A 19717-nucleotide genomic window follows, 5' to 3' on the forward strand; every position below is an offset into this window, starting at 1 on the left:
AGTGAAGCTTAGGCTAAAAGCCGATGACTTAATTGAGCAATTAACCAACTCTTGCTCAATTACGTTTATTTTCTTCTTCTTCTTCGTGCGCGATCTGCAACTGAAACGAAAAAAAAAACAAACACAACAACAACAACAACCACAACCACCATCATCAATCTCCATCTTCTTCCTATTTCTTCTTCTTCCTCCTCACGCTGCCATCTCCATCTTCTTCCTATAAACTTTAAGATATAAAAACGAAAATGACCGGCTGGAAACGACATGCCCATGCCGTCAATTTTCGAACGACAAAACGATGAGAAACAGCGTTCTTCTTTTCTTCGGTCGTCAGCTGTCCCAAAATGACATTTCCAGCGACTTTCCTGGATTTTCGCCGGTATTTTGAACCGTGCTATCAACTTAATTTGGACATTGGAAGCTAATGAAATTACCGGCAGTGACAGATTTACATGGGACCCAGAGTAGTCACGTGACCCCCTCAATTTTTTTTTAAAATATTTTTGGCCCTTTCTTTTAATTACCCTTAAAGTGTACAAATTAGCCCCACTTGAGATTTGTTTTTCAAATTAGGCCCTATGATTTTTTTTTTTCAAATTTGTCTTATTGGTGAGCTTTTTTGGATCTGTCACTGATTTACCGGTATCGGTAGTGTGTCTTCCGAAACTTATCAGAGCTAGTAACTTTCAACACATAAAGTCAGAAATCCTAGGTTAACTGGAACCAGAATTCTAATAAGGTTGTTGGAAATCCCAGTTCCGTTAACTTTCGATTCGTAAAAAAATCTCTTTTGTTTATCAGAAGACATTTCTTCCGATCATTTCCATTGCTTCCAAGCTGCCATCGGAACCAGAAACTTTCGGTCCACCCAATTATCAGAACGGTAGTTCCGATAACGTAAAGTCAAACATTGGAACTGGAAGTTCCGATCTCTTCTGGCTCCGTTGCCTAGGATCAGGATAGGCTCACTAGTAAAAGTTTAAAAATAAAACTCATAAAAAATGGAACTATCAGGTCCTAAATATAATCATAAAAGATGTTTTTTAAGGCAGCAAAGCTACGAGTGGAGATTGAATCACAACTTTCACTTTGAAAATGATGTGAAATTATCAATTAGACTATGCTAAGAATCACATCATAAAAATGTTATATTCATTTTATATAACATATATATTCATTTTTTTTAGAAATTGCTTAAACTACCACCATTTGATAAGTTTTTTTTTTTTTTTTCCAATTTTCCACCATAAACTTAATTTGGCAAAAAATACTAATAAATCACTTATACAAATACAATTTCACCTTCAACATGATGTCAACAATTGACATTTATTGTTGACATCTGTAAGTTTTGAGTTTTCTGCTTGTTGACATAGATGTCAAAAGTCGACATCTATTGTTGGTGATAAAATTGTATTTTTACAAGTGACTTAATAGTATTTTTGATCAAATTAAGTTTTTAATAAAAAATTAAAAAAAACTTATCAAATGGTTCTACTTGAGTCAATTTCTCTTTTTCATTCTCGGAAAGAAAATGTTATTTCCTTCAATTTTGTTTGATAAGAAAGAAAAGGGCCTTAATTATTTTCTGCCATGATGAACCACTTCAGATCGTATTGGTTTGATTCTAATCAAGTGGCGAGGCTGAGTCACACAGCTGTAGTGTGTCAGGTGAGATTTATTAACCCTTCATCAGCTTCTACTTTTCCCGGCTAAAATTTCAAAAAACACCACTCAATTTTTTTTAGGGGAAACTCTTACTAAATTATTAAAGCGTACTTTTTCTTCCAACAACGCAAAGAAAAAAAAGTTCTCCAAGAAAGAAAAATAAGTTTTAGTTTTTTTTTTTTTTGCTTAAAAAAAAAGTAAACAACAAGAGAGTGAATTAAGCATTTTGATAAGGTGACACGTGTAGAGATCTATCCAATATCTTCTGACAAAGTTGATGACTTGGCGTTGACACTTACTTTTATTGGTTAGAACGAACAACAAAGTGGAGCCCATATATGAAGCTATGATGAATATTCAATTTTTATTCATTAAAAAAAGATTCAATTTTTTGAATCTCAACAAAACAAAATGGACAAAAGTACACAAAACAAACAACGGCTACGACTCTCTCTTTCTTCACACTACTTTCAAAGTCGACACACTTTCAAATGTTGTCTTAAAAAAACCCATAAAGAAAAGAAAACAATAAACAATATTTTTTCTCTCTCTTCTTCCTCAAATTTGGTCAAGGGGCAATCTCAACAAACAAGAATAACTCAACTCACTAAATACACTCACTTGTCCTCATCATAGGTTTATTTGTTCCATCTTTATTGAAACTGTGCAGTGAAAGTGAGTGGCTTCGCTCAAAAAGAGAAGAAAAAAAAGGGGGAAGAAGAACAAGAGAAGAAGACATTTTTGGAGCATAATGAAAATGGCAATTTTTATTAGGCTATGGATTTTCTGTGCTATTTCAGTGACAGCCAATTTGTTCTTCCTCTCTCTCGCCCTCACAGAAGATGGTAAAGAGAAACCCCTTTCGTTCTTCTTATTTGTTCTCAACTAACTTTAGCTCTGGTTTTTAGCATCAAGTGTAAAGTTTCAATCTTTATTCATTTCCAGTATTAGTAATATGTATAAATAAATGAAAAAATGGTTTAGGTGTGACGTTGTTGGAAATCAAAAGCGCTTTGAATGACAGCAAAAGCTTCCTTCAGAACTGGGTACCTTCAGATGAATCTCCTTGCAGATGGACTGGTATTTCTTGCCATCAGGACCAACGAGTCCGATCTATGTAAGTGATTACTCAAAAACCCCATTTCCCAATCTTCACATATTATTCATTTAAGCTCACTGTTTTTTTTTTTTTAAATTTTTTTTTAATTTTTTTTTAATTTTTAACTCTTGACTGTTTTTTTAGTAACCTGCCCTTTATGCAATTTGGAGGGATTCTATCTCCAAGCATTGGTAGACTCAGTAGACTTCAGAGATTGTGAGTTCTGTGAAAAAAAATAAGAAAGGTGTTTTATTTTATTCATTAGTATTATTAGTTGTAACGATTTGGTTGTGAAACAGGGCTCTGCATCAGAATAGCTTGCATGGAAACATACCTATTGAGATCACAAATTGCCGTGAGCTCCGAGCATTGTGAGTGAAAAAGAAAAAGAATATCAGTGATTGCTTTGTTTACTTTCATGTATTGAGTGCTGAAAAAAAAGATATATTACTTTGTGAATAGATATTTGAGAGCAAATTATCTCCAAGGAGGCATACCATCAAGTATTGGAAACCTTTCTCATCTTACCATATTGTGAGTGTTTTCTATCATTTCATTTACATATCCCTATTACTATTATTATTATTATTGTGACACAATTAAATTGGCGTGTAGGGATTTATCAAGCAATTTACTTAAAGGAGCAATACCGTCTTCCATCGGCCGCCTTACTCGTCTACATGCCTTGTGAGTATATGCCTTTGTTGGAAGATAAATTAAAATAAAATATGAAATTGGCTGTTTGTAACAATAATGTATGATTTATGTATTTGTCCCAGGAACTTGTCTACCAACTTCTTTACTGGCGAAATCCCAGACTTTGGGGTTCTAAGCAAATTTGGAAGCAAATCGTGAGTACTATTTTCTCTTTATCATCTAATCTTTGCATTTTGTTTGCCAAAAGAGGCTTCAAGAACTAAGATTCTTTGAGCATTTTTCACGTTCTTCAGGTTCATCGGAAATCTAGATCTTTGTGGGCAACAAGTCAACAAGCCGTGTCGGACTTCGCTCGGATTCCCTGCAGTGTTGCCTCACGCAGCCAGCGATGAAGCAGCAGGCAAATAAAATTTTATATGATGTTGAAAAATCTTCTTACAACAAAAAAATCAAATAATAATATTGCTAAGTGCGTGCTATATTTTGTGGTCAATCCTCAGGTCCAAGTGCCAAAAAGTCGTCGCATTATCTGAAAGGGCTGGTGATCGGTGCGATGTCCGTGTTGGGACTCGCTATCGTTGCCGTTCTTCTCTTCTTGTTGGCCCGTTTACTTACGAAGAAAGAACGGGCTGCGAAACGCTACTCGGATGTGAAGAAGCAGAGAGTCCACGAAGCGAGTGAGATAAAACTTAAAACAGCCTTACATACAAATTTCTTTTGATTCACGCAATGCTAGGGGTTTAATAGTATCATGATAATTAGAAAAATACACAAGTTTGAAGTTCTATAAACTAGGCAATACGAAGGGAACGACAAAAGACTATTCTATTTTTACACAATAAATAAGGCAATAAATACTAATATATGCTAATAGTTATATTGTTATAAATTCGGTGCAAAAATCTGATTTTTCATGGGACATACCAAATTCCCCTCGAATTGTTTCTCGAAATTCGCCTAGGGTTTTTTCGTTTTTCTCTCTAACGTTTTTTAACATAGTGAAGTCCTCTCATATATAGCTGTTTTTTTTTTCCCGCCTTGGATTTTCCACGCATATCTGTGTGTTTTTGTTCTTCGTATTTTGTTGCTTTACTCATCGATTCCTAACATCTATAAATCTAGGCACGAAGCTGATCACCTTCCACGGAGACCTTCCTTACCCGTCTTGTGAGATCATCGAGAAGCTCGAAGCGCTCGACGAAGAGGACATCGTCGGCTCCGGCGGGTTCGGGACCGTGTACCGGATGGTCATGAACGACTGTGGGACGTTCGCGGTGAAGAGGATCGACAGAAACCGGAAAGGCTCGGATCAAGTCTTCGAGAGGGAGTTGGAGATTTTGGGAAGCATCAAGCACATCAATCTCGTCAACCTTCGGGGCTATTGCCGGCTTCCAACTTCGAGACTCCTTATCTACGATTTCTTGGCCATGGGAAGCTTGGACGATTACTTGCACGGTAAGAAAACCGACATAATTTAAAAGTATCATCAGGCAATCATGGTCCTTTTTTTTATGTTTCAGATGATGCTCCGGAAGAGCGGTATTTGAGCTGGAACGAGCGTCTAAAGATAGCCCTCGGATCGGCTCGAGGGCTGGCTTATCTCCACCATGATTGCTCTCCGAAGATCGTGCATCGCGACATAAAGTCGAGCAACATATTGCTCGACGAAAACTTGGAGCCACGCGTCTCCGACTTTGGCCTTGCTAAGCTTTTGGTCGACGAGGACGCTCATGTGACCACCGTCGTCGCAGGAACTTTCGGCTACTTAGCACCAGGTAAAACATCTAAGTAAATAAATAAATTGATTCCAAAATTTTAAATTATGTGCATCTAGGAAGATTTATTTCAAATTATCAACATCTCTTTTTTCTGTACTTTCAATATTCTTTTGCTCTATTTTGCATGCTAAAATTTAATTTTCATAATTGCATTCGATGAAATTTTTTCAAAACTAGATTAGAAATCATAACTCCTTATTTCCAACTAGATTGATTTCAAATTAACATCTCTTTTTCTGTACTTTCAATCTTCGTTTGCTCTATTTTGCAAGCTAAAACTATTTTTTTTTTCAGAATCGCATTCGATGATGAATTTCCGAAACTGGATTAGAAATGGAATGATTTAATTCTTATTGTTTGCAGAGTATCTTCAAAGCGGAAGAGCCACCGAGAAGTCTGACGTGTACAGTTACGGAGTGCTTTTGCTCGAGCTTGTCACTGGGAAGAGACCTACTGACCCGTCTTTCGTCAAACAAGGCTTGAATGTCGTCGGCTGGGTAAAATCTCTCACTCTCACTCTCTCTCTCTCTCTCTCTCTCTCTCTCTCTCTTAGAGTTCGTTTTTGGCTAAATTTGAGAAATGATTTTGCAGCTAAATACGGTGCTGAAGGAAAAGCGGTTGGAGGAGATAGTGGACAAGAGGTGCAAAGACTCGGACGCAGAGACGGTGGAGGCGATCTTGGAAATAGCTGCCACGTGTACAGATTCGAACCCAGATGATCGGCCCGCCATGAGCGAGGTTTTGCAGATGCTTGAGCAGGAAGTCATGTCGCCGTACCCGAGTGATTTCTACGAGTCTCAGTCTGAGTATTCCTGAACTAGTTTAGGTTCCACGGGATTTTTGTTCTGAACCAGAATTTGGCGCTCTGTTTTGGGTTTAAGACTAATCTTTTTGTGTATGTGTGTGAGTATGTCTCTCTCTTGGGGGCATTGTATGTATAAAAAAAAATTGAGTGATATCTTCTATGGTGATTCTGTTACGTTTTTTATTTTATTTTCTTCTTGTAAACCAGTAAGAAAAAAAAAAACAGTTTTAGAGCATTGCTTGGCTTGCTGAAAGAGCCTCAATTTTACGCTGCGCAAATCACCATTGAAGTTTAAAAAAAAAAAAAAAAAAAAGTTTTTTAAAAATTTCATTTTAACATTTTACTTAAAATTTCATTTTCCTAGCTCCTTTTAACATTTTACTTAAAATTTCATTTAAAAAAAAAAAGTAGTCACCAGTCACGCAGTAAATTAATTAACTAAAGAGTAAATTAAATTTACTATTTAGTTAATTAATTTATAGCGAGTCTAGTGTACTATTTCTTAAGAGTTTTGTCAACGACTAAACCTGTTGAAACTTGTGGTTTAAAATACTTAATACATTCTTATTGACTTTGTTTTATTTTTATTTTTTTATTTTTTAGGGTTTCCATTCCACCTGGACACGTTTATTTGAGACCTTTTTATTATATATTTTTTTACATGTTTCAAATTTTGAATAAGCAGCTTTTATATTCACACGTTATTAGGACCTAATTTTTATTTGAGACAACTTACATATTTAATTATTTAAATTCTAAAGCATTTTTCAGTTACTTCGAAGTTCCTAAAAAAAGCTTGCGAGTTCAGGAAAATTACCTTGCGCTCGTTTTACTTTTTGGGTTTTCTTGAAATATTGACCGTTAATAATGTTAATAATTAGTAATAATCGTTAATAATATACTGGTTTCAGGATTCTATTTTTTGTATTTGTGAATAGGTATCCTAAGTATTTTTTGGCTTTATGCAGAGCTAATTATCATTAATATTGGTTCTTCACATCTCAGGTTTTTATTTTTTATTTTTTTAATTCCTGCAATTTTTGTATGATGAATTGCTTTTATGTTTGGTTTCCTTTTCAAATTGTAGAATCGGTTGGCGTATGAAGCGTTAATTTTTGTGCGTAATTATGTACTACCGTTTATTTTTTCTTCATTTTCGTTTTAATACATGAATATTTTGTCACTCGGCGGAAATTAATAAGAAGGTAAATTAGTCATTTTTTGACGAGAAATAATGACGTGTGGCGAATAATAAAAAATTATCTAAACAGTGGTTAGAATGCAATTTCAAGTTTGAAAATGACTAAAAATCTACCGTGTCCTGTTTTTTTTTTAATAATAAAATGAAATCGGTCAACTTTTTAAAAAGAAGATTGAATTATTTGACTAGGCTTAATTTCCCAATTAAACAATTTATTATCAGTGCTATCGTTTTAAATCACTTCTTAACATAACGTTCAAATGCGTTTTTGATACAAAAGTGAAGTGAAAAGGTGATGGTTGTGTTACGGTTCACGGTGGTCAACATAGTGGTCAATTGAATTATTTTATCTTAAAATAATAGATTTTGTTTCAATTTTCAACCAATATATAATATTTCGAATAAATATGTACAAACACGCATATATGTAAAGCGTTTTTTTTTTTTTTTTTTTTTTTATATATATAAATATTTTTGTTTATTTTCAAATCTCTTCAAGCTTTTCAAAACATCCAAGGAATAATATGCATTTCTGATAATATTCTAATAAATTCCTAACAAGTTTCTAAATATGGGTTAACCAAGGATATTTTGGTCTAAAATATATATATATATATATATATATATATATATATATATATTTGCATAATTTTATAATTTTGGAATAGGCGTCTATATTGTAATAATCTAAGCTATTTATTGTGTTTTCTATCAAATTTGTATAGAGTTACTTTTCTCATCAACCATTATTTAAATTTGAAAAATTACATGAACTAAATCACTTCTCTTAAATTTTGTTAAAAATAAAAATATATAACAGTAGAACAAACGATTGATAAGCATGATCAAGAAGCTATAGTGCAAAGCCAGTCATTGCCAGCAAAGGATACAGTTACTAAGATGTAAAGAGTTGTCAAAATTCAGATAGTACTACCAATCCATCTCTATCTCTATCTCTATCTCTATCTCTATCTTTAGAGAGACAAGATGAGATCCAACACCTTACATTTAGCAACCTGACTAATGTTAAGCTTAGAAACGTGCGTAGGGAAGAATCCAATCCACCCCATCTTTGCTAAAATTTTATTAATTTCTCAAGTTACGAGGAATCAAAAACATCTTTCCAACGATCGAGAACAACAAATTAAAGGATTTTACCACTATATCGCCCACGTGCAAGATTGGGTCTTAGATTAAACAGCGGGAATTCTGCTACTTTTTAGCATTAACAGGTTTTGGTTTTGATTTTGATTTTTTTTAAATGTTCAAACATAACATTTTGCTAAAGTTTATAATAATCAAGCATTAACAAGCCTTGATTATCTCTTCTATATATATGGTACCTTGTCCGCTTTATATAAGAGCGAGTTTGAAGGTCGTGGGTTGATCAGACCCGTGATTTGGGGGTTATCTTTGCAACCGTTCTTTGTTGTTTGGATGGTTATTTGTGTAACCCCTGAATTTATCGTTCTTTGTAGTTTGGAGGGTTATTTGTGTAACTCCTGAAAAATTGCAAATTTTACTCTATGTTTTTTTGAAAGGGCGCTTAGATAAAATATCGCTTTTAAGTTTTGGCTATTACAAATTAGTTATAGTTTGTATATATTTAAATAAAAGAAAAATTGTACAAAATAGCCATTTGAAACTTATTGATTACCAAAATAGCCAAAGTTTCAACTTTTCAGCAAAGTAGTCAAATTTACGTTTTCAAAAAATTTTTGACAGCTAAGATTAAATTTTTTGACGTTTATTATAAGCAATTTATCACTTTTAAAAAAATCAATCCAGAAACAATTTTGAAACCAGATTACTGCATATTTTGGTTATTTCACTAAATTAAGACAAACCTTAACTATTTTGCAAATTCATAATTTTAAATTGGCTATTTAGCTACATCACCCTTAAATAAATAGCCTATGAGCTCATTCAATTAATATAATTTATCTAAAATGCCCTTAATATTTCGATTTTAATAACCGAAAACGAGTAAAAAAAAAAATTAAAATGCGGCTTTTTTTTGGAAGAAGAATTTATGTGGTAATTAATAATATTTAATTCATATTGATTGAGATAATTGAGGCATTGAATGTGATTTATTGGTTGACCAAGCACAAATCATTTCCCTTCTCATTAACCTGTAATTGATGTGGATTAATGTACGAGAATTTCGAACGTTCAAATCTAATATCTCTAGGAAATTTTCCTATTAGTGGAATCCAATCAACAGACTCCTCAGTGAGAATATCTCCTTCAGAGACAGACTATCAAGAGTAAACCATGGACGATGATAACGCAGATATTGACGAACTGACGAAACAGACCAACGTGCTTGGGATGGAGGATGATGATGATGATTGGGAGCTATAAGCAGAGCCGGCTTCGTCATTCGCGGACGAAGGAATCCTTGGGAGGCTGGTTTCGTAGAAACCAATCCTAAGCAAAGCTCTGGGAGCCCTCTTAGAGGGGTTGTGGAGCTTAGCTAAGGGTTGGAAACTGAAGATCCTAGAGGCTAATGAACAAAGGCTTCTCGTTCCAACTGTGGTGTAAGAAGAAGCAGGAAAGCCAATATATCATAGCCAGGGACCCATGGTGCTTTGCACAGGGATTGGTCCTGGTAAGGGGCTGGCCGACGATAGGCGATTGGAGAAATGAGAAGATGGAGAAGCTGAACTTATGGGTGCGCGCAGTAGGACTTCCACCAGACATGGTGACTCCAAAGAACGCGATGAAAGTGGCCTCCTCGACGGGGAAGCTCACAGAGCTGTAACTGGATAAACCAAAGGAAGCCATGTTCCACAATTGTACCGATTCAAGGTCGGCGTGCCTCTGAATGGTAAATTTAGTCCTGGTCGTTTGTGCCAAATGGAGGGAGGAAGCATTGGGTTGAATTCCAGTATGAGTGCCTACCACCAATATGTTTTAACTGTGGGGCTTTAACACATGAAAAACGCGAGTGCAACGACCAGCCTCTGCTAATTCCAAGGGAAGATGGAACGCCAGTCAGAGTGTTTGGCGGGTGGTTGAAAGCTGACAAGAAGAAACCTGGCGAGTTCCTCTCTTCGGTCAGGGCAACGACCTCCGACATCGGTGACAGAGCTATACACAGCCAACCTTCAATCGATAGCAAGGCGGAAGGCGAAGGAGCGGGGAAAGCAAGGCAGGAACCTAGTGGATGGGAACGGTTGCGCCATCGAGTGTGGGTAGTCCCAACACAATCATTACTGAAGCCGTTATTCCTAGGTTACCTATGAAGGGGGAGATTGGTTAGTCGATGGTGAAAACGAGGCCAATGGGGCAACCAATATCATTAGCAAGTGAGCCAAGGCGTGTTGGAAATGGGACACACGCTTTTACTAAGATACCCCGAAACAGGGATAACGAGGAGGCCCCAATTAATGGAAATACCATTGGGCCAAAAGCCCAAACAGAAGAATACCCGAAAGTAGCGGATAACCCACTTTTTGCAGCTGGGCCTGGCCCGGTCTGTACTCATGGGCGCGACCTAAATGGGGAGAATCAGGAATCCATCTCCTCTATCGCGCGGGTGATGAAAAGAACACTCCCGAGACAAACCAGAGGTGTGCGACAGTCAGGTGCTAGCAATATTCTTGGAAAGTTGCGACCAATTCCAAGAAGATAGCAGGACAGAAGGTTGGGCGGAAATCCTCGATCAAGGATTTGGCGAGATCAGTGAAGAATCATTCCCGACCATCATCTTCCTACAAGACCTCTGATGGAGCTGCCGAGGACCAATCGGTGGAGAGTCGCCCAGGTATCTCGAAACTCAAAACCTGGTGATGGATTTTTCTGGTCCCTCTGATGATCACATGGCCCCCACAGAACCGGAAGCGGCGAGCCTTAAGGAACAAGGCCGCCGAACTCAATGTTAGACCTAATCTGGAACGTTCAAGGGGTGGGAACCCTTTGGACAAGGAGAGTGCTCAGTTCACATGGGCTGAAGTACTAACCGGAATTTATCTTTCTATCTGAAACGAAAGCAACTATGTCTCAGACAATAGAACAAATATAGTCATCCGGTGCAACGATTGTCGCACCAAATACATCAAAAGTCGCACCTAATAGTTTATTAGGTGCGAGATTATCGCACCAAATACCACTTAATATTAGCTAAATTGTTAGTCATCTGGATGAGTTTCCGGTGTGACATGTCGCACCTAAGCACATATTCGGTGCGACATGTCACACCTAATACCTTCCGCACCAGAAATGTGAATTTGTAGTAGTGAGATAGAAAGAGTTAAGTTCGCCATGGGATGTAACAATATGTTTGTGGTGGAAAGAAGGGGACTTAGTGGAGATCTCGCGTTGATGTGGAAATATACTAGTGATATTCAAATAATTGGCTTCTCAAGAGGCCATATAGACACAAGAATAATCGAGGGGGATGGTAGAACTTGATGCTTCATTGTTAGCTTCTTAGGAGGCTAAGTAGACAGAGTTCAGAGCCTTTGATGATCGGTGGCGACTTCAAAGAGTTGCTTCATGCTCATGAAAAGCTTAGGGGGAGCACATCCGTTGTGGAAGATAGAAGGGTTTCGGCAAATGGTCAATGACTGTGAGCTGCAGGACCTGGGTTTCTCTGGTTCGGAATTCACGAGGCAAAGGAATTCGGCGGAGGAATTGATCTTGGAAAGGCTGGACCGATGCCTTGCTAACCCGGATTGAGTTGATGAGTGGCCTCTGGCTAAGGTTACCCATCTCCCACTTTGGGGGTCAGACCATCGACCTTTCCTCATAGACATGTCGGGAGGCCAACAAGATGACACCAGGCAACATGGCAAGAGAAGACTATTCCGATTCGACGAAGCGTGGAGTGATGAGATAGAATGTGGCCTTATGGTAGAGAAGGCTTGGAACCAGGGGCACGATAAACCAATAACGTCACGGCTAGACCGATGCCGGTATCAGTTGAGCCAGTGGGGGCGTGGCCGACTGGCTGATCTCCGGAAAAAATAGGAAAGCAAGCGGCGATCCTGGAGAAAATCACGGAGGAGGTATCGGGGGCTACAGTGGATCAGCTGAGAAAGGAAGAGCGATAACTTGATGCCTTGATGGAAAAAGAAGAGAGGTACTGGCGTCAACAAAGCAGAGCCCTTTGGCTCCGGGAGGGTGATTGAAATACGAAGTATTTTCATCGGAAAGCGACGCAACGGCAAAAAAAAAAAAACACAATAAAAGGGCTATTCGGTGACGGTGGGCACTGGATATCGGACACCAAAGGGTTGACCAAGGTAATCTATGAATATTTCACAGAAATCTTCACATCTACAGGAGTATCCGGCCAAGAGTCACTTACGCGAAAAATGAAGAGCTGCTCAGACCCTTCACAGCTACCGACGGGAAAGAAGCGGTGTTCAGTATGGAACCGCTAAAGGTGCCCGGGAAGGACGGATTTCCTGCGATGTTTTTTCAAAAATTCTGGGCGATAGTGGTGAACAACAATATTGCAACTTAATGCCTTACTTACAAAGAAAGTCATATCTAAAATAACTGCCAAAATAGTTGGCATTTAATTACGGACAAAACGGAGATAAAAAAATCTGACTAAAAATAAAAAATACGAATTATAATAGAAGGATAAAAAAAGTAAATCGGTTTAATAAAAACTATCTAATTAATTAAGAATGTCTAGTTATTTAATAATAGGAAAAATTTGGCTATGTCTTAATTGCCATAGTTTCACCTTTCAAGTAGTTTTTAGTTTGTGCAATTTTTCTTTTTTAAATTTGCTCCCTGATTTTATTTTTCAAATTTGCCTCTAATTGTAATTTATGACGCGGTGTCAAGCATCTCACATTGTTAAAATAAGGAAACTTAAAAAACAGTATAAGGTTATGAATTATTTCTCTATTTTAAGGTAATCTCATGAGTAGACTATCATTTAAAAAAAACAATTATGAATCTTTCTCAATAATACAAAAAAAAAACTATTTTATTGCAGAATATAAAAGGTCTTATCTTGAACCTTAAAGAATATTCATTTTTTTTATGCGTAAACGTCCAATTTATTCGTGTTATATTTATGCAAGCTTACAAATGATTAACACTTGTGTTCAGGGTTCAATCTCTTTTTTTTTTCTATTAAAAAAAATCATTGTTCATTTGAATAACAAAAAATTGGCTACGTAAGCCACCTAAACTATATGAATTGTAAATTAGCCAACCTTTGATAAATAATTTGTAAATAGCCAACTTGCATACGTGACAGCCTATTAACTACCTAAAATATATGTTTGGCTGTGTTAAATAAGACTTTTATTAATTTGTTAATAAGTTTACTTGGTTATTTACAAGAAATTAATCAAAGCTGGGCTATATCTCAATCCACTAGTGTGGTTATATAACTAAATAACCCTTTGAATAATGATCAATCTTCTACTTTATATATATATATATATATATATATATATATATATATATATATATATATATATATATAATATAATGTAAGAAGCCTTCTCCCCATTTTAGTACGCAATTATCGGAAAAGTCAAATACGTAAATAAAAATACACCACCAACAACCGCCACCAAAAAAGCCAGAAATTAATGGATGTTTGATATTCTACCTTGTAGAGTATTTGGATTTATTTTGCTTTTAGTGGGAAAGGAATTTGATCTCTAAAAGATCATGGATATAGAGATAAAGTTCGTTTTCCATCATAAAAAGTCAAACTATATTTTTAGAAGTACTGTTACGTGAAACCCTCTTGTCATAAAAAGTATTCCACAAATACCACGTAAAGAATAAAGATACATTTTTCTTCTCCCATTATCTTATAAAAGAAAAAAAAAGGAGATATAATCGGATATAATAATTTATTTCTCGATTCTAACAAAATTCACTTAAGATTTTGATTATCGAATAGCACTCTTAATCTTTTACGCTAACATAGTTCTCACTAATTCACTATTCTTGGTTCGTCATCGACTGTGAGTGAGAGCACTGTCCAATATTCGTGTATATACTGACAAAGAACTAATCGAAGTGTGTGATTGCGTTTGATCGTTGGACGATATTCGAGAGGATCGCGTGTGAAAGAGATCTGCAAAAGAGAACTTAGATGAGCGCTCGCCAAGAGATAGTGATGAGACTTTTCAGCTTCGCTCTCTAAACAATTATTTTGTAGTGATATCCGTTATCAAATACTTGAAATGATGTGTATTATGATCATTTAGGTAAAATCCAACGAACATTGGTTCATAAGCACGCTGCCCTGAATGCATATTATACGGCATGTGGGATATTATAAAATCATTTCGTAGTAGCAAAAGAATTATTCAACTCCATGAACAATTTTCTGTCAAACTTTGACCGTATAAATAATATTGTATTGAGGTATTGAATATTGACTTGTGTATCTAAAGCCTAAAGGATAGAGTTTTAAATTTCTCAACGCGTATATGACTTCAACCAAACGTATAATAGGCAAATCAAATTGTAATCGCCATCAATATTAAAATGCACTAAACATGCAATGACCTAGACACGAAAACCCTATAAAAACCCCTACTTATGTACATGCAAATTCACTCACAAATAAACCAAAATAAAAAAGAAAATATTTCAAAACCATGAAGAATATGGCACTACTCTCTTCTCTCGTCCTCTTTCTAGTCCTCTTTTCGCCGTCCTTCGCGGCAGTCCAAGACTTTTGTATCGCGGACTACACCACGAAACAGAGTCCCTTAGGGTTTGCTTGCAAAGACCGTTCCAACGTCACGGCTAGAGACTTTGTGTTCTCGGGCCTCGGCCCGCGGACAGACACGTCTGGGATCCTCAAAGCAGGCATTTCGAGCGCGTTTTACACTCAATTCGCGGGCGTGAACGGGCTAGGAATCGGTATGGCCCGAGCAGACCTCGAGGCCGGTGGTGTAATCCCTCTCCACACCCATCCGAGAGGCACGGAAATTCTCATCCTGACCGAGGGAACCCTAGTCTCCGGCCTCATCACTTCCGACAACAAAGTCTTCCTCACGACTCTCAAGAAAGGCGACGTGATGGTCTACCCTCACGGCCTTTTGCACTTCCAGTACAACTTGCCCACTTCAAAGCCGGCCACGTTCTTCGTGTCGTTTAACAGCGACAACCCCGGCATCCAATTCGTGTCCTTCAACTTGTTTGGAAACGATTTTCCCACGGAGTTGATGGCCGCCAACACTTTCATTAAGCCTGCTGAAATCCGGAGGCTCAAAGCCATGTTTGGTGGGAGTAAGTAGAGATATTTAATTGTTCTATCTTAATTGTGTTTGTTGTTAATAATGATGATGATTCCTTGAATGTGTTTGTGGACTTGTGTTTTACTTTGGTTCTCAGTCTTTGGTGTATTATTTAAATGTAGCGTACTTGTGTTGTTTGCTGATTCTTCTAGTAAGCGTTAAACGGTTGTAAACTCCATAATATGTAATTTTATTTATGATGAATAATATACTGTCGAGTTACGTGCATTGTTATTGACGATCTTGCATAATTTTTCATACTTCATACGAGATGGTAGGTTAACTATAGATAAGATTTTATCAGCTAGACAAGTTAGTTAATAAAACACACACACTGTGTGAAACGAAAACATACGTAGTCAGGAGTATATAATTTTTACATGGATGTAGTCGTAAACAGAAACATAATTTGATGTGATCAGTTCTGCTCTTTACAAAAATAAAATGATGGATTATTGCACTCTTAAGTACTTTTTTTATCATCTTGTTGACTTCAATAACTATCCAGAAAAACTAAGAAAGTAAGTCGTTGTGTGATCACATGCCTCTACATTTTGTCTTCTCAAAATAGTGACACATGATGTATTTTCGTCATATATACAAGTTTGTGAGCTAAATAAGAGATTAATCTAACTCAAGCCAATATACGCCCGGGTATCAAACCAAAATGCTATAATGGATGTAATTTTTTTTTATTTTTTTTTTATTTGATTTTTTTTATAAACAAAGTAGACTTTGACAGTGGCGGAGCTAGAATTTGTAGCCAAGGGCAAATTCGATAATTTTTTTTTTCTTCTAAATTCTGTAAGAAAACATATTCAGGAGAGGGGTAAATATGAAAACATTATATATTTTTGGACTAAATATGTAAAATTTGTAAATTTATAAAGGGCTTGTAAGGAAAACAATATTCAGGAGGGGCAAATATAAAAAAAATTATGTAATTTTGGGCTAAAAATATAAATATTAGAATAAAAAATTTAAGAGTAAAAATTTAATTTTTAAAAGTTTAGGGGGGCATTGGTTCACCTTTGGCCTAAGCTGCCTCCGCCCTTGGACTCTGATACCTTACTTTTTAACTGAATTAGATCTGAATTACTATGATGAATTGAGCTAAACATTTATAATCCTAATTTTATGGATTACAAACAATTATGCTCAATTGAATTGGAGTTGTTAATTAAGATTACACCTAAATTTTATGTAAAAGATTTCACCTCGACCAGCAAAGTCAAAGAGACATAAAACAAGAGGCCATCGTTGAGAAGTGCATCGACTATTAATGTGCATAGTGTGATGCAATAATAAGATGTTCCGCTTATGATGATCGAGCTCACTCCAGTATCACTATAATGCGCACGAGTAGGTTCATACTTTATACCATGACTTTGGTAGTCCTGGGTATCGAAAGGAATTGGAATTCCATTTCCGATAGGAATTTCCGTTCTTTAATGAAGGGAAGATTTTCGTCTATTAAGGATGTGAATTTTTGCCTAATAACTGAATCAGAAGCTTCCTTCCGATAATTTTCGGTATTGTTCTCGGAAGAAAAAATAATATTTCTTTTTACTTAAAATATCCTATTATAAAAAAGCAAAAAACAAAAATCGATGAACTATACCGGAAAGAAACTGCAATGAAATTTTCGCTTCCGATGAACAGTGTGGAAGGAAGGAAATTTCTATCATCTTTCGGTTGCGGTGCCCAGGATTAGAGAGATACATCAACCATACTAATAGGCAGCGCCGAAGCAGGGAAGTTTCGTCACACGGGCTAAATATAAATTTGTAACATCGTAGATTTGATAACTATTTTAATTATCCAATGAAATAAATCAATTAAGAAAACTATTTTTGAGGTTATAAGCTGTAATTATTTTAAAAATAAGTAATGAGGGGTAATTATTTTCTAAAATAAATAGGGGATTTGAGGTTATAATATGTTAGGAATCTCACATTGAAAGTGAATGAGAATTAACAGGAGCTTATAAAAGTCATAAATTACTCTTTTCATTATCAATTGGTTTTGAGATGGAATCCCATGATACTTTCACATAAGTAATTATTTTTTATAATGAGTTATAGAGGGTAATTATTTTTTAAAGGCATTTGTTAAAGATTATTGGTCAATTACATGTTAACTTTTTGGTCAATACCAAAGATTATTGATCTAAATGTGAGAGTGGGAATCTCAAGCAAAAACCCTTGTTTCGGCCTAGTCGGGTATACTGAATAAAAATTTGACCACATCGGCAAAGAAATCTCTACAATAAATTATTAAATGAACATACTAATTTAATCCTTACCGCCTTTTCTCGCTTCTGCAAATGGCAGCAAGGATGGGTAAGGCCGGGTGCTAATTATATTAGTCGTACGTGCCTAATAATTTAACCGGTTATCCGTATCTCCATACCCGATTTTTTATTCGAGCGGAATGATGAAATATACCCGCTAGATAAGTGAATAGAAAAATACATATCCTTCACTCATTTATCTGCATAACAATGTCGAGTACCAGATTTAGTAGACTTGTTTACCTGTTAATAATAAAAGAAATTAACTAAACAACCAATTGTCTTAATATCTTCCAAACATATAAATACAAAAAGTGATACTACAATATATTTTTTAATGTTAACGAGTCAGTTACGGTATGAAAATTCCGTTACCTATATTCAGATATGTTTATTAAACCCTAATGTGTATTACTCATTTAACTGTTAGAAGTGAAGATTACTTGACCTGTTTACATTGGATAACAGACAATAAACATTATGTAAAATTTCCATTCCTACTCTATTTCTCATACCAATAAATATTGAATAGAACGGATTTTTCATTAAAATTGGGTAGAAAAAACCCATCAATACAGGAGAAAAACACCTTAGTACATGGGTCGCCAAGACCTAAGTCGAAGTGAATCTGACACTAAGTTTCGGTAAAAGTACGTTATGTGCAAACTTACGACAACGGGAAGAATTACAAGTACAAATAGAGCACACAAGATGCTCGTTCAAAAACCCAAAGATTGACGATGGAAAAATCCAATCAACCTCGGTCCGATGGCGACGAATAAGATGGCTCTTCAACCTGCATAGATCAAAACCTAACAAGAAAACCACTACGGGAGATGAGACTACAGCTAATCCGAGTCCAAAATAAACCAAGCAAAAAAATAAATAAGTTTCACACACAGACTAAAATTGAAACTAAAAGGAAAATCTAACATCAAAATCAGAGTCCGACACACGAGATTCAACACCAAATCGATGAGAGGATACTGACCACGAGGAGCCACGTAGCACTATTGTTGCCGAAGAGCCATGTAGCACCACTGTTGCTGAGGAGCCGAGCCCTTCCGTAGTCGTTGAGACACCGAGTCGCCTTGTTGTCGTCGAGGGAGGAGCTGCACCACCGTCGATGGGGAGCGAAGCCACATCACCATCGAGGCTCCGAGGCGCACCGTTGACGACGCAGGGGAGACGAGCCGTACCGGCGTCGCCGAGGGAACGAGGCTCCATCGACGAGAAACCGGGCCGCCACGCCTCAGCCTCCGAGAACCCGCGACACAAAACCAAGCAACAGAAATTTGGAGCATACCTCCCATCGTCCAGGATCGACGCCGCGAAGAGTCCAATCGCAGCCAAATCCCCCAAAACGAGCGGCGGAGAAGAACTACCATCGTCGGAGATTGAGACCACAAAAAGCCACCTAAAGACGGAAGCCCGAGGAGAGCGCCGGAAGAACGGATGCGAGACCGTGAGGCGCCGACGAAGGCGAAGAAGAAAGTCGTAGCAAGGACCCGAAAAGATGCAAAGAAGATCGGCAAAAAACAAGCAAAAATCTGAAAAATAAAAGAAGAAAAACTTTGTAAGCTCCCTCCAGGTCGGAACACACCACTGCAGCGGCGGTCGGGTCCTGGAGGGGCGGCGGCGGCGCCTTCAACAACTAGGGTTTGCTGGGGTTTTGTTAAAAGAGAGAGAGAAAGGCTTGGTCAAAAAAAATATGGGTAATATAGCTAAATAGCCTCCCATATTTAGACAGTTTTGGATTTAGCCAACATTTGGTTAATTTCGTGTTAATAGTCAGCCCAATTTATTTACATAGATAACAATACCAAAATAACCTCCCAACCGTTCCCGCCCATTAACATGCTGAAAATAAAACATTTAATACAAAATATTGTGATATAACCGCCCATTAATGTCATTAATATCATTAATTAAGATCATAAGAAAGAAAAAAGAAGAAAGAGAGCCAATTACGATTA

The 19717-nt window shown here is 36.7% G+C and overlaps 1 protein-coding gene and 1 pseudogene across 1 annotated transcript; both read left to right on the plus strand.

The window, feature by feature from the left end:
- The first annotated feature begins 2181 nt into the window (after nt 1-2181).
- On the plus strand, nt 2182-6275 carry LOC149383805 (Leucine-rich repeat protein kinase family protein). Its single transcript, XM_089628945.1, has 13 exons — nt 2182-2513; nt 2653-2785; nt 2912-2983; nt 3067-3138; nt 3230-3301; nt 3383-3454; nt 3547-3618; nt 3718-3824; nt 3925-4101; nt 4547-4879; nt 4945-5199; nt 5566-5699; nt 5794-6275. Exons 1-13 carry the CDS (start codon nt 2420-2422, stop codon nt 6016-6018), a joined length of 1818 nt encoding a protein of 605 aa, XP_089485071.1. The 5' UTR covers nt 2182-2419; the 3' UTR covers nt 6019-6275.
- An 8466-nt stretch (nt 6276-14741) lies between these two features.
- On the plus strand, nt 14742-15682 carry LOC149383806 (germin-like protein pseudogene; annotated as a pseudogene).
- The last annotated feature ends 4035 nt before the right edge of the window (nt 15683-19717 follow it).

The sequence above is a fragment of the Urtica dioica genome, chromosome 10 (genome assembly GCF_054948205.1).
Source record: "Urtica dioica subsp. dioica isolate 48M chromosome 10, U.dioica_male_clone48M_v1_H2, whole genome shotgun sequence".
Lineage (NCBI taxonomy): Eukaryota > Viridiplantae > Streptophyta > Magnoliopsida > Rosales > Urticaceae > Urtica > Urtica dioica.